At 43.0% G+C, this 21483-nt stretch overlaps 1 protein-coding gene across 1 annotated transcript; it reads left to right on the top strand.

The window, feature by feature from the left end:
• Positions 1 to 18171: 18171 nt before the first annotated feature.
• LOC123130094 (succinate dehydrogenase subunit 4, mitochondrial) lies at positions 18172 to 20863 on the top strand. The gene is made up of 3 exons (XM_044550049.1): positions 18172 to 18445; positions 19898 to 19999; positions 20105 to 20863. Exons 1-3 carry the CDS (start codon positions 18278 to 18280, stop codon positions 20501 to 20503), a joined length of 669 nt encoding a protein of 222 aa, XP_044405984.1. The 5' UTR covers positions 18172 to 18277; the 3' UTR covers positions 20504 to 20863.
• The last annotated feature ends 620 nt before the right edge of the window (positions 20864 to 21483 follow it).

Genomic DNA, 21483 nt, shown 5'->3' with positions numbered 1-21483 from the left:
ATCAAAATAAGCAAACAACACACGAAAAACAGAATCTGTCAAAAACAGAATAGTCTGTAGAAATCTATAACTTTCGAATACTTCTGGAACTCTAAAATTCCTACCAAAATAGGAAGTCCTGGGAAATTTTTCTATTGATCTACAGCAAAAAGAATCAACACAAAATCACGTTTCTGTGATTTAGTAAAATTATTTTCGTGTTCGCAAAAGTTTCTGTTTTTCAGCAGAATCAAACTAACTATCACCGTAGGTTATTCTATAGGTTCTACTTGGCACAAACACTAATTAAAACATGAAAACACATCTAAACAGAAGCTAGATGAAATATTTATTACTAAACAGAAGCAAAAAGTAAGGAACAAAAATAAAATTGGGTTGCCTCCCAACTAGCACTATCGTTTAACGCCCCTAGCTAGGCATAAAAGCGAGGATAGATCTAAGTAGTGCCATCTTTGACATTCAATTCATAAGTAGCTCGCATGATAGATTCATAAGGTAATTTAACTTTCTTTCTTGGAAAGTGTTCCATGCCTTTCCTTAATGGAAATTGGAATCTAATATTCCCTTCCTTTATATCAATAATTGCACTAATCGTTCTAAGGAAAGGTCTACCAAGAATAATAGAACATGAAAGATTGCAATCTATATCAAGAACGATAAAATCTACGGGAACATAATTCCTATTTGCAACAATAAGAGCATCATTGATCCTTCCCATAGGTTTCTTAATGGTGGAATCTGCAAGGTGCAAGTTTAAAGAGCAATAATCAAAATCATGGAAACCTAGCATATCACATAAAGTTTTCGGAATCGTGGAAACACTAGCACCCAAATCACATAAAGCATAGCACTCATGATCATTAATTTTAATCTTTATAGTCGGTTCCCACTCATCACAAAGTTTTCTAGGTATAGAAACTTCCAAATTAAGTTTTTCCTCATAAGATTGCATCAAGGCATCAACAATATGTTTGGTAAAAGCTTTATTTTGACTATAAGCATGAGGAGAATTCAACACGGATTGCAACAAGGAAATACAATCTATTAAAGAACAATTATCATAATTAAATTCCTTGAAATCCAAGATAGTGGGTTCAATGCTATTTAAAGTCTTGACCTCTCCAATCCCACTTTTACCAAATTTAGCATCAAGATCTAAAAACTCCGAATTGTTGGGACGCCTTTTAACTAAAATTGACTCATCTCCAGTCCCATCATTATCAAGATTCATATTGCAAAACAAGGATTTAACAGGGGATACATCAATAACTTTTAGATCTTCATCATTATTTTCACCTAACCCCTCTGGTTTGGCAGCCATCTTATTGACCAAGGTGGCTTGCTTATCAGAAATTTGGGCTATTGACTTTTCAAGATGAGCAATCTGAGAGTTCAAACCATAAAATTCCTTAGACATATCATCAAGCTTTTTGTTCATGTACTCCATAAAGCTTTTTTTTGTTCTTTAAGCTCTTTTCTAAAGAAACTATTATGCTCAAATTGTAAAGTCATAAAGCTTCTAATGTTTAATTCAATCTCTTCCAACCTTCTAAGATGAAGGTTGGTGTTCTTAGGCAAAGCCATAAGGGCAAACAGGCACACGAGAAGACAAGCAAAAGAGAAAGGAGATTGGGAAAGAGAGGGCGAATAAAACGGCAAGGGTGAAGTGGGGGAGAGGAAAACGAGAGGCAAATGGCAAATAATGTAATACGAGGGAGATAAGTTTGTGATGGGTACTTGGTATGTCTTGACTTGAGCGAAGACCTCCCTGGCAACGGCGCCAGAAATCCTTCTTGCTACCTCTTAAGCACTGCGTTGGTTTTCCTTGAAGAGGAAAGGGTGATGCAGCAAAGTAGCGTAAGTATTTCCCTCAGTTTTTGAGAACCAAGGTATCAATCCAGTAGGAGGCTCCTCAAAAGTCCCACGCACCTACACAAACAAACAAGAACCTCGCAACCAACGCAATAAAGGGTTGTCAATCCCTTCACGGTAACTTGCAAAAGTGAGATCTGATAGAGATAATAAGATAAGATAAATATTTTTGGTATTTTTATAATATAGATTGGAAAGTAAAAGATGCAAATAAAAGTAGATGGAAAACTTATATGATAAAAGATAGACCCGGGGGCCATAGTTTTCACTAGTGGCTTCTCTCAAGATAGCATAAGTATTACGGTGGGTGAACAACTTACCGTCGAGCAATTGATAGAAAAGCGCATAGTTATGAGATTATCTAGGCATGATCATGTATATAGGCATCACGTCCGTGACAAGTAGATCAAAACGATTCTGCATCTACTACTATTACTCCACACATCGACCGACTCCTGCCTGCATTTAGAGTATTAAGTTCAAGAAGAACAGAGTAACGCATTAAGAAAGATGACATGATGTAGAGGGATAAACTCATGCAATATGATATAAACCACATCTTTTTATCCTCGATGTCAACAATACAATACGTGCCTTGCTGCCCCTGCTGTCAATAGGAAAGGACACCGCAAGATTGAACCCAAAGCTAAGCACTTCTCCCATTTAACCTATAAACCCTGGAGAACCGCTAGGCAGGATGAAGGTGGCCATGTCGCCTCTAATTCGCTATGAACAGTACTCGTGCCACCGCCTGTAAATTTCATGCCCCGCCAGGGGCATTTTCGTCATTTCACATACGGGCGTATAAAAGGCAGCCGCTCCGGTGGAGGTAACCTAGCCTTCTGTCCATCCCGCACTCGCGTCGCGCCCCTCTCCTCTCTCTCCCTCCAAACCCTAGCTAGACCACGCCCACCTCCTGCCCCGCTACCATCGTCTTCTCCACCCGGCCAGCTGTTGCCGCACCTCCTCCACCCGGCCAGCCGCCGCCACTCACGCCTGTCTCCTCCGGCCAGCCTCCGCCCGCAACCTCCCCCCTCGCTTTTCAGAAGGGAAGGGAAGGAAAGAGAAGAGGGAGAGCGAGTGGGTCAGGCGATGGGAAGGGAAGAGGAGAGGGAGTCAAGCCCCGCGCCTCCACCACCTCGTCTTCGCGTCTCGCCCCTGTCCTGGTTTCAGCCGCGCCACGCCCCTTCTCCTCCGCCCCACCTACCCTCCATCCACCTCTTCTTTCTCCGGATCTCATCGTTGCTCCCGTTGCTCCTCCCGCACGTGGGCTTATCCTCCGGGGCGCATGGGGAGTCTCCACCGTACCGACTCCAACCTACAACCTATTCCAACTTAGTTTTGTCTTGGCTTTCCTTGGTAGGCCACTGGCAGGAACATGTATGCTGATGTGTTCCTCGGTCCAGCAACTCCCACTCACCTTCCTCCCTATCTCATATAAATTTATCTCTGTTGTTGTGTATTGTAGTGGTTTGGACATAGATTTGAGGGAGGACAAGCCTCACATGAAGGCAATTTGATGGAGGGAGGCATCCATGACCTGAAGTATATGGATTCAGTGCACACTATCAATTTGATGAAATGCAGGTACAAGGTGTTCTCATTATGCTTTGGTTCTCCAGTCTCGTTTTTTGTTGCAGAACTTGATATTTTTTAATTTGTGGTCATACCAGGCAACATAAGGACTTTAGTGTGGATTATCTCATCTTAAGTTTCTCATAATCAGTGTTCAGTTGAGCACAAGTACAGTCTTACTGAAGTTGTGCATTATCTCATCTTAAGTTTCTCGTAATCAATATTCACTTGAGCACAAGTACAGTCTTGCTGGAGTTAAAAAGATAAAAACTTTATCATTGGTGCAGGAGGAATATGGTCCGAATTTGATTTCCACTATTAACAAATTCTCATCTTTGATATAGATGGCATTTTCCACATTTAGTGTGCGTTATTTTTGCAGGAAACCATTTAATGTGCTTTGAATGTAAAATTCTAATCTTTACTCTCTGAAGAATTGCAAGGAGGACAATATATTAGCTCCTTCTGATATATTGGTTGATGCCATCAGTGATATTTAGCCCTTACTTTGAGTCGTTATTTCGCATTTGCTTCGTCTCTAAAGTTTTGTTCCTGTCGCAGGAGAGATACGAGTGTTGGTTGCATTCGTGCTACTGGCTTGGCCTGAGATGGATCTGTTTAGTTCAGGTATATATGTTTCTACCCTGCCTTCCCACATTATTCTTTTTGCCTTTCAAATTTGTAACACGTTGTCATATCTATCAGTAGGTGTTGTTCTGCTTGTCCTTGCATGTCGGTTCGTGCACCTGGGTTGTTGAGCAGGTTAACGGCACATAGGGCATGTGGGTTGTACTATTACTGATTATACATGAGAAGATGAGAGTGGTCCGCTAAATAATTAGAGGGCGACCGGCATAGCTGAACCGTTGAAATTACCCTCCTACAGATCATCACTACTTGTTTCCTCTCTTTGCCAACTTTTGGATTAGTTGTGCAACTGAATGTGGGTCTCTTATTTATTTTATTTTTCACTAGCAGAAATTAAAGTAGATGTGTGAACTTGTTGCGGGCGATGTCCTTCCATGCCGAGGTTCTAGCGGAATGCTTAAGAAATTTCTCATGAAAATGGATGTGCAGAGACATGAGCAAGATCTTCAGAGGGCCAAGATGCATAGGCTATATCTGTGGCACATGTCTCTCTTCTGTTCCAAAAAAGGTGAGTCTTTCCCTTTCTTTCCACGCATCTAATTGAGGAGAGCATATTCTTTAATTTGTTGTTCAGTAAAAATGACATTGAGTTGGCTGAAGCATGATACTGAAGATGCCAATGGTAACCATGTCTCTTAGTTTGTATTATATATGGGTTCTTTATGCTTGCCTTTAAATCCTTCTTAATTTTCCCTGTGCAGTCCAAGCGCTGCCATAAGCATCGCAAACCACTCGGTTATCTTCATTCCCCACGTAGAACTGTTCAAGAAAAGCACATGTCAAACCAAGTTCGTCTTTTGCTCTACAAACCTGCCCAAAAATAGTAGTCGTCCATTGAGACTTATTAGTTTATTGTTTCCCATATCACAGCAGCGCAGAGGAGCTGGCTTCCCGTGTCAGAGTTGCGTGTACTTGCGGGCTACTTCACTGTCACCATCCCATCTGCAGGTATGCTAGCTCCTCCTCTTCTCTTCTAGGATGCGAATGCACAAAAGGAGAGGCTCAAATCTGGAGAGTAGCCAATGTGATATAGTTTTAAATTTTGTCTTTCTCCTGCAGCATTGTAGGGATGGACATGTGTGTTGGAAATATTCCCTAGAGGCAATAATAAAATGATTATTATTATATTTCCTTGTTCATGATAATTGTCTATTATTCATGCTATAATTGTGTTATCCGGAAATCATAATACATGTGTGAATACATAGACCACAACATGTCCCTAGTGAGCCTCTAGTTGACTAGCTAGTTGATCAACAGATAGTCATGGTTTCCTGACTATGAACATTGGATGTCATTGATAATGGGATCACATCATTAGGAGAATGATGTGATGGACAAGACCCAATCCTAAGCATAGCACAAGATCGTGTAGTTCGTTTGCTAGAGCTTTTCCAATGTCAAGTATCATTTCCTTAGACCATGAGATCGTGTAACTCCCGGATGCCGTAGGAGTGCTTTGGGTGTACCAAACATCACAACGTAACTGGGTGACTATAAAGGTATACTACAGGTATCCCCGAAAGTATCTGTTGGGTTGACACGGATCGAGACTAGGATTTGTCACTCCGTATGACGGAGAGGTATCTCTAGGCCCACTCAGTAATGCATCATCATAATGAGCTCAATGTGACCAAGGGTTTGGTCATGGGATCATGCATTACGGTACGAGTAAAGTGACTTGCCGGTAACGAGATTGAACGAGGTATTGGGATACCGACGTTCGAATCTCGGGCAAGTAACGTACCGATTGACAAAGGGAATTATATACGGGATTACTTGAATCCTCGACATCGTGGTTCATTCGATGATATCATCATGGAACATGTGGGAGCCAACATGGGTATCCAGATCCCGCTGTTGGTTATTGGCCGGAGAGCAGTCTTGGTCATGTCTGTGTGATTCCCGAACCCGTAGGGTCTACACACTTAAGGTTCGGTGACGCTAGGGTTGTAGAGATATTAGTATGCGGTAACCCGAAAGTTGTTCGGAGCCCCGGATGAGATCCCAGACGTCACGAGGAGTTCCGAAATGATCCGGAGGTGAAGAATTGTATATAGGAAGTCCTGTTTCGGCCACCAGGAAATTTCGGGGGTCGCCGGTATTGTACCGGGACCACCGGAAGGGCCCGAGGGTCCATCGGGTGGGGTCACCTATCCCAGAGGGCCCCGTGGGCTGAAGAGGGAAGGGAACCAGCCCCTAGTGGGCTGGTGCACCCCCCTTGGGCCTCCCCCTACGCCTAGGGTTGGAAACCCTAGGGGTGGGGGGCGCCCACTTGGCTTGGGGGGCAAGTCCCCCCCCCTTGGCCGCTGCCCCCCTTGAGATGGGATCTCTAGGGGGCCGGCGCACCCCCTAGGGCCCCTATATAAAGAGGGGGGAGGGAGGGCAGCCGCACCCTAGTCCCTGGCGCCTCCCTCTCCCCCCGTACCGCCTCTCCCTCTCGCTGAGCTTGGCGAAGCCCTGCCGAGATCGCCGCTACTTCCACCACCACGCCGTTGTGCTGCTGGATCTCCATCAACCTCTCCTTCCCCTTGCTGGATCAAGAAGGAGGAGACGTCTTCCCCAACTGTACGTGTGTTGAACGCGGAGGTGCTGTCCGTTCGGCACTAGGATCTTCGGTGATTTGGATCACGACGAGTACGACTCCCTCAACCCCGTTCTCTTGAACGCTTCCGCTCGCGATCTACAAGGGTATGTAGATGCACTCCTCTCTCTCGTTGCTAGATGACTCCATAGATTGATCTTGGTGAAGCGTAGGATTTTTTTATTTTCTGCAACGTTCCCCAACAATATCGATTGAGTGGTACCCTCCTGAAAGATACACATCTCAGCAGCCAAGAACTTCAATAAAAATGTATATCCCAACTCCTTTTATAATCTTGAATGCTTCTCGGTCAAAGTCGGTGTCACTTCCATTCTTGGTTGCTACCAGGATGCCAGGTGCAAACTTCATGGAGGCATAATGGCTCTGTACTAACTTCTCTTGATGAATGAAAGCAGTGCTGCTGAAGTGCTGATATGGACTATCCAAACAATCCACATTAGGTGGGTTTCTGCAACTAGTAAAAAAAATGACCAACGCAGTTAGCAGACTACATGGGTGCACTGACCAAGCTCTATTTATATTACCCATTTTCCGTTTGAGTGATGTTACTTTGCTTGAAATTTTGAGATTGAACTATTAGCTTACTATCAGGTCTGCACCATTCTAGATATCATCTTGACTTTTAACTTCTCCAAATGCAACATTAGATAACATAAATAGGAAAAAAATCAAATTGTGAAACTGTAAGTAATAGCTTCACCTAAATATTGATCTGATGTATTATTGCAGGGAAGAGGTATGAAATTCTCAGCTTAGGAAGGGAAATCCAACCTGTAATGTGTCGATCACTAACTAATAAACATGAATCTGATGTTGGAAATAAGCAACTGGATATCAAAGAAAAACGATCACGGCTCCTCTTACAAATCAGTGAAGTATTCTAATTCTGGCGATCTAAGCACCGGTCCAGGGTGATTTACCTCTTCCAGCCACTTTCAGTTTGTTCCAATTCAGCCCCCCTCTGAGTTTGTGCTAAAAGAAAGTTCTTGTTAGGGATTTGAGTTTATCCTTTTAACGTGTGCTCGTGCTAGAGCAGCGGCGCTCCCTCGGCTACGCTTGGGTGTTTGAGCTGTCAGTGTGGTACAAGAGCAGCAACCACCACCGCTGCCAAGGAGCTCCAGCTATCACGCGCTCACTCTTGCTTCACAGACTATGTATGGTCAGTTCAGGTGATTTTTCCTTGGTGATTGTTGGCACCCAGGATGTTACAGTCTATTCATGATCTGATAATTAGCTAGGAATTTTTGGAATAGGATTTTTATCAGTTAATGTTTCTTCATTTGGTCCAGAAAATTGGAGGTTTTAGGATCTTCGGAAGTTCTTTGAGGCATCACCCTTCTTGTCCGCAGTTGAAACGTGTGTGTGAGTATGAGAAAAATACTTTTGCTTTACTTATGTTTCAACATTGGCAAGGCATGTTTGTACAGGTAGTAAAAATGTGGTGCGAATCTTTCTTTTGCTAATTGGGGATTTTGATAGTAGAATGTTGTTTTTGGGCTGGTGCTAATTATCATCCAGTTTCAAGGAAAAAATATATGTGTGCTTTCTTTGCTTTACAGAAGATGCATTATATGATGTTTTCATTTTGGTAACCATAAGAAATTTTACATTTGATGGTGAATTTCAAAATTATTTTGTTTGGATTCTGAATCTTGCTAGGCAATGTCGTCTTTGTAATAATTTAAAAGGTGTGCTAGGCAGAACCAAGCCATCCACGTAGGCTATGAATAGTGCAGCGAGCGAGCGAGTGGGCAGCGAGTAAAAACCTAGCTTCCCCACCCATGACCACGATAGCACGCGACCGTCCCTCCTTCTCGACCTCCCTCCTAGCCGCTGCTGCCTCCCCCCTTCCTCCTCAGGAGAAAAGTCATGAGTTGTTTTACTGGGAAAAGAAACAAGTAATATCACATTCTGAAGGTTCATTTCCTTATATATGGGTGAGGGGTCCTTAAAATTGTAAGCATTGCAGTTTTCTAACCATATACATGGGTGGTACGCAGCTAAGCACTTGAGCTATGATTATTGTTGTATGTATGGATTAATAGTGGTAATCACTGTTTGGTTCAGGCCTTGAGTAGCTAAGATAACTCAAATGTGTACGCTCATTCAAAGTAATTGATTTACCTAAAGAACTTGATTGATGATCAGGTGTGCATTTTGTATGCATTGGAATTAGATTCAGAATGCATGATGATTGGTTTCTTTTGTGTTCATATAGGATGTAGCTTCTCATGCACCAACTTTTTTTGGGTGTGTTGTGCCGAGGAAATCTTATGCTTCCGTGCATATATTTCGGTTGTGTTTATATAGAGTTTTTTTTCTTACATGACAAAATATTCTTATTTACTTTGATTCATCTATTTGTAGCAAAAAACTATTTCTTCGTGCATAAATATGTTCTGTTCATTATTCAGGTCAAATGAGTGAGACCGTCGTTTTTGTATTGGCTTCAAGGGAGAATGATTCGCTGTGTACGTTTCATTTGCTATCAAGGCCATCATGACGTCCACTCATGTAGATGGCATTCTCTTCTTTTATGACATTCTCTTCTTTTAAACAAGTGTCGAATGTTTATATTTGCTGCCACAAAATATCGTGGGAACCGCTAGCATGTGTACGAAGACAAATAATTCTCGAGGCACTGACATGACTGGAGGAAGAGAGGTTCTGTGACTCCAGGTTGGGTCGCCATGTGTATATTTATTTATGTATTCATATCCATGCTTGTGCCGTTTCCTCTATTTTCGGGAGGCAGTCGCATGCCTTCTTATTTGCTTTGTTAATGTTCGTTTGGTCCCAACTCAATTATTGCTGCTTGTATGTATGTGCTTTCTTAATGTGGTAGATAAATCTTGCTTTAATATGTGCACTTCTAGGTTTGACGCAGTACATCGTGGGGGAGGCGGTGTCCTCTGCAGCTAGGTCTACTTGCTGGAGACCTCACCATCACCAAACCATCTGCAGGTATGCTAGCTCCTCTTCTATTAATGCAAAAAGGAGATGGTCAAATGAATTGAGTGGTACCCTCCTGAATCTATTGTAGGGATGGACATATGGATTGAGTGGTACCCTCCTGAAAAGTAGTGGCAGGTATGCTAGAGATTTCTTTTCTGCTGCAGGAATGACACTATTGCCCAAATCCTCAACACATATTTTTTAGTAACTGAGAGGATTATTCACCTTTGCTGCTGTAGGCGTTCAAGACCTGGCAGGGTTGGGTCAACCGGCCCTTCATGTTCAAGACCCGGCTCTGATGAGCCTTGACAGCTGTCCTACCAGCTGGGCATCTTCATCCTGAGCTGTGTCCGGAACCAGACCAGTAGGGGCACCCTGAGCGAGCACCCTATTGCCGTTGGTGCCAAGAACTTGTGATTTATGGCTTATGTCAATTCCATCTTTATAGATGCTTGTGAAGTACATGGGGGAGGCGCGCATGGTTGATGATTATGTTCTGGGTTGGCCATTGAGAGGGAGGCCGAAGCAAACTCCGTAAGGTTTCAGGTGCACGCCCCCTGTCCCTGTTTTCGTCTCTATAGCTAAATTTGAGAATTGTACACTTTGGTATATAAAGTTAGTTCCTGAGTTTACATGCAGTGATGAAAGTTAGAGCACATACATGCTTGATTTTACTTCCTTTAATACAGGGCATTCTATAATCACTAAGAACTGGTTTGCTGAAGTGTGCCTTCCTATTTTGTCCAGATAACTACTTCAGGTTAGGCAGGAGAAATAAAAAGGGTAACCATAGATGTATGGTCTAGCATCACGAGGTTCAGGTTCCTGCTATTGATCAACCGTTGCTTCGGTCGAGGTGGGTTATGCTTGATTGTGTTCTTCTTTGTATTTTTGTTCATGGCCTACACTGGTGTTATCATCTATTCTGTTTCAAAAATTTCAACAGCTTAGTTTCATGTCCCAGTACTACTTGAAGTACAACTAAGTACATTCTGACAGGACAATAATGTATGTGTTTACCTATGGTTATTGTTTCCTATAAGAAACATGATCATCTCACCTTGGTTTCCCCTGTATCTGACTTGGGACAGTTTTATGTGAGATTTGTTTTGTATTTTCTGTGTGTATGGATGCTTAAGCTTAAACTTTTGTTATTTGGTTCAGTTAGAGATTAAAGAAGACTGAAATTATGGGCTCCCAGTGAGGATTCCTGTGTCCAACCTGTACAAGAATGCCAAGAAGTCCTTCTTGGAGACGTAAGCCATGGCGCATGTTTCTGCCATGATTTCCTTTGGTTGGATTTTGTGGATTTAGGTGTTGAATAATTATGGGTTGTGGATGCAAGATTAAGGACATGTACCTGCACTACAACGAGAGATCTGGGTTGCTTCTTTGTGGCTTCGAAACTTGAATTGTTTGTTTGGAAGTTAGTTTAGTTTTTTGTTGTGGATTCACAGCTTCTCACATGTACCATCCTCTTAGACCTTTCAATTTCCAAAGAAACTAAATGAAGATATGGTGGTATGGTCTCAATAGTACAACTTAAAGCTTTCCATGCTTTATATTTTCTCTGAAATTTGCTCTTGAAGAATCATGTATCTATGTTAGATCTAGTGAGAAAAGGCGGCTTCCAAGCAGAGGATGCGGGAGTGTTGGCTACATTTGGTTTTCGACTTGGGTGTCTAAATATTCTCTCAATACTTGGCTCCCTCTCGGCCTTTGCACCATTGGCGCAACGAGTCATCTAGTTGCAAGAAAGATCAATCTAGTAGGCCAAACCAAACTGATAATTCGAAGAGACTTGCAAAGGTAACTTAATCACACATAAAAGAATTCAGAGGAGATTCAAATATTTCTCATAGATAGACTTGATCATAAACCCACAATTCATCGGATCTCGACAAACACACCGCAAAAAGAGTTACATCGAATAAATCTCCAAGAAAATCGAGGAGAACTTTGTATTGAGATTCAAAGAGAGAGAAGAAGCCATCTAGCTAATAACTATGGTCCCGAAGGTCTGTGGTAAACTACTCACAACTCATCGGAGAGGCCTTGGAGATGATGTAGAGGCCCTCCGTGGTCGATTCCTCCTCCGGCGGAGCGCCGACGAAGGCTCCAAGATGAGATCTCACAGATACAGAAGGTTGTGGTGGTGGAAATAGGTTTTCGTGGTGCTCCCCGATGTTTTCAGGGTACGAGAGTATATATAGGAGGAAGAAGTAGGTCGGTTGACGCTCGAGGGGCCCACGAGGGTGGGGTGCGCGCCCACCCCTAGGGGGCGCGCTGGGCACCCTCGTGGCTGCCTCGTTTGTTGCTTGACGTCCACTCCAAGTCTCCAGGTTTGCATTTGTTCCGAAAAGATCGCTCCCGAAGGTTTCATTCCGTTTGGACTCCGTTTGATATTCCTTTTCTTCGAAACACTGAAATAGGCAAAAAAATAACAATTCGGGCTGGGCCTCCGGTTAGTAGGTTAGTCCCAAAAATGATATAAAAGTGTAAAGTAAAGCCCATAAACAACCAAAACGGGTAATATAATAGCATGAAATAATAAAAAATTATAGATATGTTGGAGACGTATTAGTGATCTTACAACACCGCCGTGGGGATTTCTCATGATTTTGTGTAGGCAAGCCGCAAGTGGCAGTGGTGATTGGTTGGGTGGTGTTGCTGCCTTGGGAAGAGACGAAGTGATGGTAAAAGCAAGCAGGATCCGATGATTCTTCCGTGGGGATAGCCAAAGTTAATATATCGACTACAGACTCGTCGCAGACTTGCAGTGAATCTGGATGCGGCGAGCCTGATTTGTGGATCGATGGCGGATCTTGACGTTGTTAGGATGGGTTTGGATGGTTGCGGAGGGTGGTGTGCTTGGTTGGGTTTTCATGGAAGAATGTGGCCTCCCCGTGGATCTAGTCATGGCCATCCTAGAGAACATTGTGTCCCTAGCTCCCTGGAGGAGCAAGGACAGTGCAGGCGGCAGCAGGGGGTAGGGGTAGATGTAGGAGGGATGTCGGTGGTTGCTCGAGGTCATCATGATGAAAGCATTGATGTCCCATATTTATCAATGGAAGTGGAAGAGCACGAAGTCGAGATTGGATAGGAGTTTGAGTTCTTTTTGGCACCGACCGGTTCCCCACTTTAGAGATGTATTTTTTTCGCGTGCGAGCAAACAGTGGGTTTATTCTAAAAGGGATAGGCGCTTTTCTGCGGAAGTGCATGACAGACCAAAAATATGACCTCCTTTTATTAGTAGGATAGGTATCATATTATTCTTTTGATAGATATCGTATTATTCGTTGTTGTTCGTTCGGTGAAATTTCCTAATATTTGATTGTTTTGTTTCTAATTAGAGCATCCCAGATTCACCCAATATGAGGGGATGATAAATGAAAGATACTGATTATAAATTTTGAAGAGCCCGTGGCAAAAGCACATGCGTTCTACTAGTACACACACACACACACACATATATATATATATAGGTAAAACTGTGTCTATCATAGCTTGTCACAGAACTAGTTAAGGCTTGCTAAACATTTAACGGTTTAAAAGTAAGTAAAAAATATGAAATAAACAGGGAAGCCTCACTCTAATATAATAAGATGATCCAACGGTGTGATTGTGAAAATATGCATTTATGTGTCCTCAGTGAAAAAGACAAGCATTTCAGCTCACTACAGGATCAATATAGATTGAAACATTTGTTCTTTTTGTCCAGGACACATGCAGTCATATTTTTTCAATCCATCCGTTGGATCATGTTATATTGTAGGTGTGTTGGTTCAGTATTTTTTTCAGGATTTTAAAGAACTTTTACACCGTTGAAAACCGTAATTAGTTCTGTGGCAAGCTATTGTAGAAAATCCTACTCATATATATATATATATATATATATATATATATATATATATATATATATATATATATATATATATATATATATATAAACAGTATAACAGAGCCACCTACAAGCCCTCTCAGGGGGTTGAGCTCCTCGGCCGTCGGATCACATGTACTACCTCCGTCTTAGTTTATAGGCCCCCTTTATAGTTTGTGCCAAATTTTGACTAAAAATTTAACTAACAAAATGTTAATGAATGTCAAGAGATTTCATTGGATTCGTATTTGAACATACTTTTCAAAAATATAATGTTTGATGACATGCGTGAATATTTTATTAGTTTAATCTATGGTTAAAATTTGGCACAAAATACAATGAGGACCAATAAATCCGGACGGAGGTAGTACGAACGTATCTGATCGTTTGGGCGTTACTTCCTGCGTCAAATCGCGCTGCACGACTGGACAACCGTATCTGGGCTGCTGCTCCGCGGGTTGACCTGGATTTCCTCACGTTTACTGGGCCGACTATTCGACAAACGCGTTAAGTAGTGGGCCGTGTATGCGATGACCGCCTCGTGACTTTTCTTCTTTCTTCGTCTGCTGGGAAAGGCAGAGCGCTGCCGTTATATTGTGCGAGTTTTTCGTTTCCTTTTCTTGCCGGTAGTGGTGATGGTGGATGAATGTTTCATGCGTGCCCATCTCCTTTTCGTGTCGAGGTTGCCTCACCCGGCTGTCTTCGGTATCCCCCTCCGGCCGCCCCTATTATTTCTCACCGTCCCTGGAGTCTGGACCATGCGGCTCTAGGAGGTGAAACTACAGAATGATCGGGGTCGCGTCGCTCTCCATCCCCAGCAAACAAGAAAACCGATCTCCTATGAGGTAAGTGTTCTGTCATCTTTTTCCTTGCCTCGCACTGTCGTTCGTGCCATTAGGTAAATCTCAGTTGGCTACAGTTGATCAATTAGTTCCTCTGCTATCGGTCTGTTGTATTCAAAATTCAGTAGCTTCTGAGAGCTGTGTGCTCATGTGCAAATGTGCAATTAGTTTGGGAATGCTACTCATCCAGTGAGTTGTATCAATGTACGTCCTTAGTGTTCCTCTGATTTGAGGTAAAACTACCAAACATAGTTGTTTTGCATCACCCTTGCAGTCATGTTTATTTCTTCTTTTGCCTAGGTACCTCCTTGCTTGAAGAGATTTTGTTTTTCCCTTGCTCGGTCTACTCCACTGCATACTACTGATAGTTCCTTTTTCTGTTGATTCTCCGAGGAAACTTCAGTAAAGTTTTTTTTTGCGGGTGAAACTTCAGGAAAGTTGCTGCATGATATATTTGATTTATGGTTTTGAGGATGTGCCGCCTCAAGATTAAGAGATATTCAAGCCGGGTTGGTGTGGTATTATTGTGTCCCTATTCACCTCGGTTGTTCATAGAGCCTTTATTTTTGGCTTTTTCCATTATGTTGTTTTTAGTATTCTGTGTGCTAAGCATCCATTATTTGTGTGTGTGTGACAGGTTTTGCAATTGACAAATCAAATGCGCAAGCATGCTTGCCGAATGGGAAGGAATCTCTTTCGCAAAAGAGGCTGTTTAAATAAGGTGTGAACAACTTTATTTTGTTGTATCCCTGCTTATCTACGCTTATATACAAAGTACTTTCACAGGCCGAAATGTTGGAAACCCGTTGATGGCCGTTCCTTGTGAAATACGTATGAGTTTTAGGAGTACTTTATTTTCTAGAAAAGAGAGCTATATTTTTCAAGTACTCTCGCCGGTCCAAAAAAAAATAGAGGATTCATTTACCAGTGTATGAATAAAGTTGTGGCCAAATAGGCTTATATTATATTGTGTCCTCTATATATTTACCCAAACATTTTATAGTCGAAATGAACGGGCGCGGCAACGCGCGCTATATTGGGGAGCATATGGCGCGGAAAGGGGAGGTCGGGGGGTGGCGCTCAGGTGGAGGAGACGAGCCGCTGGAGCTCGGAGCACGATGGCTAGCGGGCGCGGCATGGCGTCAGGTACTGCTGCTGCTCGTCGGTGGGTGAGAAAAGGGAGGACGGGAGGAAGGACATGGGAGGCCAGAGGGAGAGAGAAGGGAGCAGTGAGGTAGGCGGTGGTGCTTGCGGGCAGGATGCCCCTCGCCGCCGGCACCGTGACCATACCCTCCGAAGATGTGGGGAGCCCCTGGACACTCTTGTGTGACGCCTCTGCACTGCCTTTGAGGAGCACAACAACTGCCTGGAGGCCAAGCCGTTCGGTGTGATCGTCATTCCCGTACTTTCGTGCCTCTTCCCTGTCCCCCCCTCTTACTTTCAAGCTCTATCACCAACTCGACGACAGGTACCAAGCAGTAGCTCAGCCAAACCCCAGTACACTTTCTGAATTTTATTTGTACCGGCAGCACGTACCTGTTATGTCTAATGTTGCATTTTGGACATTGAAATACACTGAACGGACAACAAGTGTTGAACCGGTTCACGGACTAGCCTGATTGATTACCCCACGTGCTTGTGTGTTGTGTCAATGCCTGCAAAGGGAGCAAGCGTACTCGAATAATTGACTACAAGGCTTTATTATTTATGGTTATTTTCTGAATCTGTGATATAATATATAATGTATTCTGTAGAAACCAAATTGATGTTCATACAGATCCCTTTCTACCATATTTCTGCCATTCATTTATAGAAAATTGCTCAGAATTAGGTGAATACTCCATTCATCCGAAAAAATTTGTCCCAAACTTGTCCCTCAAATGAATGTATCTGGTGCTAGATACATCCATTTGAGGGACTAACTTTTTTGGGCGGAGGGAGTATCATTTATGCTTGTGTTATCTCTATCATTTTATGGTTTAGCACCATTGTGGTTACCGTGTATGGCTTGAATCAAATAGCATGTGATTGAGCAAATGAACGTAATATAGGTGAAACATTTAGTTTTTAGAAGAGATGGGTGCTACGTACTTCCGCTCAAGTGTTCCCTTTATTTATTTTCATAGTTTACAATGAGACACAATAACTGCTTAAAGCATGTTTTTGACTGCAGTGTTGCTCGCCGGCACCTCCACCTCATCTTGTCATTGACAAAAACCCCATCTTGTCACTGATAGAACCCCAGGATCTTCCACCTGCAACAAACACATAAAATGACTTGATTTATGGGCTAAATTGGTTGTATCCACGAGTTATGGTTGATATATGTCCTTGCATGAGCAAGATGCCGTATCTACATGGAAGGTTGCCACAACACTACACATATCTTGCATAGGTTTTTCTTTTGCTGAAAATAGTAGGCGAGTGTTAATCTTTTGCAGGTTCTATATTTGACACTTTTTTGTATGTTTAAAGGATAAACTTCTACAACTCTTTTCACTTCTGCAAGTGAACACCTTGGGTCACTTATGATGTTTGTTGTGCTATACTTTTAACTGAAATATGTAGTGTAGCGCATGTTACACTATCTGCTTGTCCAGAAACTGGAACAACCAGCCGATGTTGGGTAGCTGAGGATCCTTATATTTATGTTGATAGTTGTCGAAGATTTATTGGGTGTCACCTAAAGGACACTTGCTATGGCCCCGTTGCAATGCATGTGCTCTTTTTGCTCTGGTTGATGGAAAAGTTGCAGTAGGCTGAAGAGATCCATCAAAGCCGACGACCAGGAGATGAAACAGTGAGCGACAGAGGGTGCTAGTGCATGTTGTGGCAATTGTGTAATCAACCAACGAGTATTGGCTCTCATACTTTCAGGTTAATTTGAGAAACTACACATATCTGCACAATTTACTAATCATGCAGTGTGCTTCATGTAGAGTGGTGTTTTCCATGTTGTTGGCATGGGAGTATTGATCAATGTGAGCTTCAGTTACAATGACAACATATAATCGAATGCCCATGTATCATAAATTATGTTGTACTTGATATCCGGGGGTGATTCCCAATACTTTTAGATGTATATTATGATCTATGATCAAAATTTGTAATGTAGGCAAATGGAGCTGATGATATATACACTCATGAGGTAAGCAGTTGATAGCATCATGCACATCGGCACACGTGGGAAGATCAGGTTTTTCATTCCAAATGATCATTTATGTGTTATTAGCGTACATATCAATTTATTTATGGTTGATTATCATATCGGCCGAGCACACATACGCTGCTGTCATCAAGGCCATGGGCGAAGACGTGGGTCTTGTGGTTCTCCCATTTGCGAGCAATTTGACAAACTACCACATATTTCCCGGGACGTTGCTCTAATACCACATCTTTCTTTTTATTTGATTCAATAATACACTTTGATGATAACTGGATAGATACCACAACCTGAGTTTTTTCTCACTTTCCGACTCTTGGTTCGATCGAAACTTTATGATTTTCCTCCCGTTGCAAAGCACGAGTCTTTTTGCTAGTAAAGATAAAGATATATTGATACAGATACAAACGTTTAAGGAAAGAAAAATCCTAGAGTCGTTCTGGACGAGCCTTCACGATTTTTTTTGTGCGGACAGTTTTTTTTTTCAAGGGGCTTGCGGACAGTTGAATCCCAAAGGACCAACAGCCAAATGTCTGAGTGGCCCATTCATCTTTGAGCCTGCATTCTGAAGCCCATGCCAGCCCGAATCAAAGAAGAACTTGCTCAGAGCCGGGCCAAATCAGCACTTACCTATAATCCCCTAAGGGCCCAAAACGAGCCCCTCTCTCCTTCTTCCTCTCCCCGTTCTCCTGGCGACCACACGGCAGCGAACAGGGTAGCCGACGCGAGACATCGCCATGGCGTCGCGATTCCTAGCCCGATCCAAAACCCTAGCTCTCGCCCTCTCCCGTGCGGATGCGGCTCCGGCGCCCCTGGCTGGATCCCGCGCGCTCTCCTCGCTCCCGCGCCACCCCGCCGCTGCCGCCCCGTCCCCGGCGATTGGATCCCCTCCTGGCCTCGGCAAGGTTCGTCTACCCACCCCTTTCCAGCTCCCATTAGCACGTTGTCGTGATATACTTGAAAGCGAGCGTTATGCCTGGTTCCGTGTGTTTGATCTGATGCTCTGCCATGTGGATGTTTGGTTCTAAATAGTATAGTATCTCATCTGATGCTGCCTGTGCCATTCGATTTCGTCTCGTTCGGCGTGAAGGATGGATAATTGTTTTGGTAGATTGGAACTGTGCTATGTATACCAATTAATATATCGTATCGGTGTGTGGTATGTACTACTCCCTCCGTGTCTCAACTTTAGGACAACTTTAGTACAAAGTTGTACCGAAATTGAGACACTTATTTTGGGATTGAGGGAGTATGTGTGCCCCGCTGTCTTTATTCGAACCTATTGTGGTCAGGATAGCGGTAGAACTGCAGAAGGGTAGATAAAAAAATAACATCTGTCAGGGTTTTGATTTGCAAGCCTGGCATGTACCTGGTTGATGTTAGAGGTCTCTCTGGATGCCAATAATGTACGAGGAACAACAATGGCAGTCATACCTAGAATCTCCACCTGCCGTCCCATACGAGTCGAGCATGCTACCACACAATATCAGCTAATTGCTAGAGTTGAGAGGTGGGGGTATCTCATTTTGTGATCATTGACTTAACATGAGGGGATAGTGTGACTCTGATACGATATGTTTCCAATACAAGCTGATTACACTTTAAATGTCAATATTCGAGTTCTATGTGCCACAACCAAGAAATCTTCTGCCTAGTGATGCCAAGATTTCCCATTCGCAAAAGTTCATTTCATATTTTATTGGCTAAAGAGAAGTAGGTTAATTAGTTGGCTGACATCTGTTGATAATAGCCTAGGTGATTTTAGCCATGAATATCCTAAAGAGAATGCTTTGTCCCTAAAAATTTGATAATCCTAAAGTTTAACTGAAACTTCCCCCTGAATTTCACCGGAGTGGGCCCCTTCACCCCCTATCTCCCATCCTAATTCTTCACGTCAGTTAGTCCGTTAAATCTGTAATTTGTACTCCATAGATCTAGCATTACTCTTAATCTAGACTTGGCTTTGGCCTCAAATATTTCCTTATTCTGAATATACGCCCACAAAATTGTTCCTGGTTCTGGACATGCCCTTTCTGTCAGTTAACCGTGTGTTGATCTATAAGTAGTGATTGAAGCTTTTGGGGTTATTTTTATATAAAAATTACAGAAATACCTCTGTGTAGCTCCACTCTGTATCCCATTAGGGTACCGGAAACAAATAGAAAATGAGGTAATTTTGTTTGCTGGACTGGTTAATGAAACCCATGATTTTTCTTTTTCAAACCCAGGCTTATTCATAATAAGGAACTTGCTGTTCTTAGTGGTTTCTTTTATTGCTTTTTTTCCTTTGTTCAAGAAATGCAAAGTCTGTTGTGATTTAGTTTGCTTGGGTCTTGTGCCTATGTACATGTGTGTAGGTTCTGGGACATGAGCCAACATCACACCTCAGCGGCACACAATTTTTACCGCGTTGGTTTTCTAGTGTAGCATCCAATGGATCTCCCATGCAGAATACACAGGTTTGTCACAAACTCACAATCCAACCAGTTCTTGTTTTTCACTTATGATGCCACTCTATGCTAGATGTCCATGAACGATGAACCTGATGTTTCCAGTTTTCACAGGTCTCAGAGACATGCAAGTCAGTTGCTGGAACAGGATACTCTGATGCACTAAAAGCGACTGAAGGAGCCTTCCCTAAAGTCACAGCATTCAGCCCATTAGAAGCAGCTGCTAAACCTAGAAGCAGTCCGTTGACAAGTGAAAGTTCTAAAGTCAGGCGATCAGAGATATTAACAGGAGTTACCTTTTACATGATCCCAGCTCTGCTTCTTTCCTCAAGGAACAGCATCAGTACATCTATTATGGTTGCGGCGGTATACCATCAGATTTACATGTTCCACAAGGAGATCTTTCTGGACTATGTGCACCACGATATTACCAGGAAGTGGGCTTTGATATACTTCAAGCTGCTTCTGCTGGTCATGGCAAAGGACACCATCGTGTACTTCGGTTTGGTCTGAGTTCACCATGTTAGTTTCTCAAAGGACGGGCTATGCACTCATTTGTGCGCCGAGAAAAATAATGAGCATCAACACATGCTTGGGGCGCTGGTGGTTCTGTTTCCCGCATGAACTTCATTGGTTTCCAACCCTTTCCCCTCCCAACTTTGCTCATCTTGTTTTTGTCTATGCATTCGAAAGGGTTTGTTTAGTGGCCCTATCAGATAACAAGTTTCTGCAAAGCATGATATTAGAGCGGGTGACTGCATTCATGTTTGTAATAATTAGCAAGTATGTGAACTCTGCAACTCGTATTTGGTATGCTTCCTAGCACAGCGTAATCGCACATATTTTCCATGTAAGAAATGTGAATTCTCATCATACTCTTGAAGCTTCTCCCTAGTGGCTCTGGTATTTTTGCAAAAAAAGGTGAGCAGTGTTTGATTGATCGGCTGCTGCTTCTGCAGCTGTTACAGAAATGTGGATCTGGTGATGGTTTCTGTGGAATTGCTGGGATACTCTCAGAAATCCACCCCTCCAGTTGCTGTACTCAGTACGGTGATGGCTACTGCTCGCTATAGTACTTGGTAAATGCATGGAAACATTGTTGCATGCATGCATACCCTGTCGCTTCTGTGAGCCATGAGATAAAACTGGTAGAAGTGGTGTATTTTGCTTTGCAGGCTGGGGGCTCTGCAACTTTTGGTGTTGAAATTAAATTAAAAACCTGTGTGTTTTGGCCGCTGCGAGTTTGAATTGCCGGTAGATCTTGCAGTCGTTTACATGCCAGGCCCGTCGTCTGCCGTGCGCACATGCTCCGTCCAGATCGACCGCCAGGAGGTAGCAGCAGGTGTGGTACATTTGTGCATTCAGTGAGTGACGCCAGCTGATGGGATCAGCACACGCCAGGGTTCTCCCCAGTGTCACAGAGATGCAGTACAGCAATGGTAGCTGGAAATGCTGTAGTGGACAACAGCAAACAGAAGGGGGTTCTTGGATTT

This window comes from Triticum aestivum, chromosome 1B (assembly GCF_018294505.1).
Source record: "Triticum aestivum cultivar Chinese Spring chromosome 1B, IWGSC CS RefSeq v2.1, whole genome shotgun sequence".
Lineage (NCBI taxonomy): Eukaryota > Viridiplantae > Streptophyta > Magnoliopsida > Poales > Poaceae > Triticum > Triticum aestivum.
This window is presented reverse-complemented; position numbering and strand designations above follow the sequence as displayed.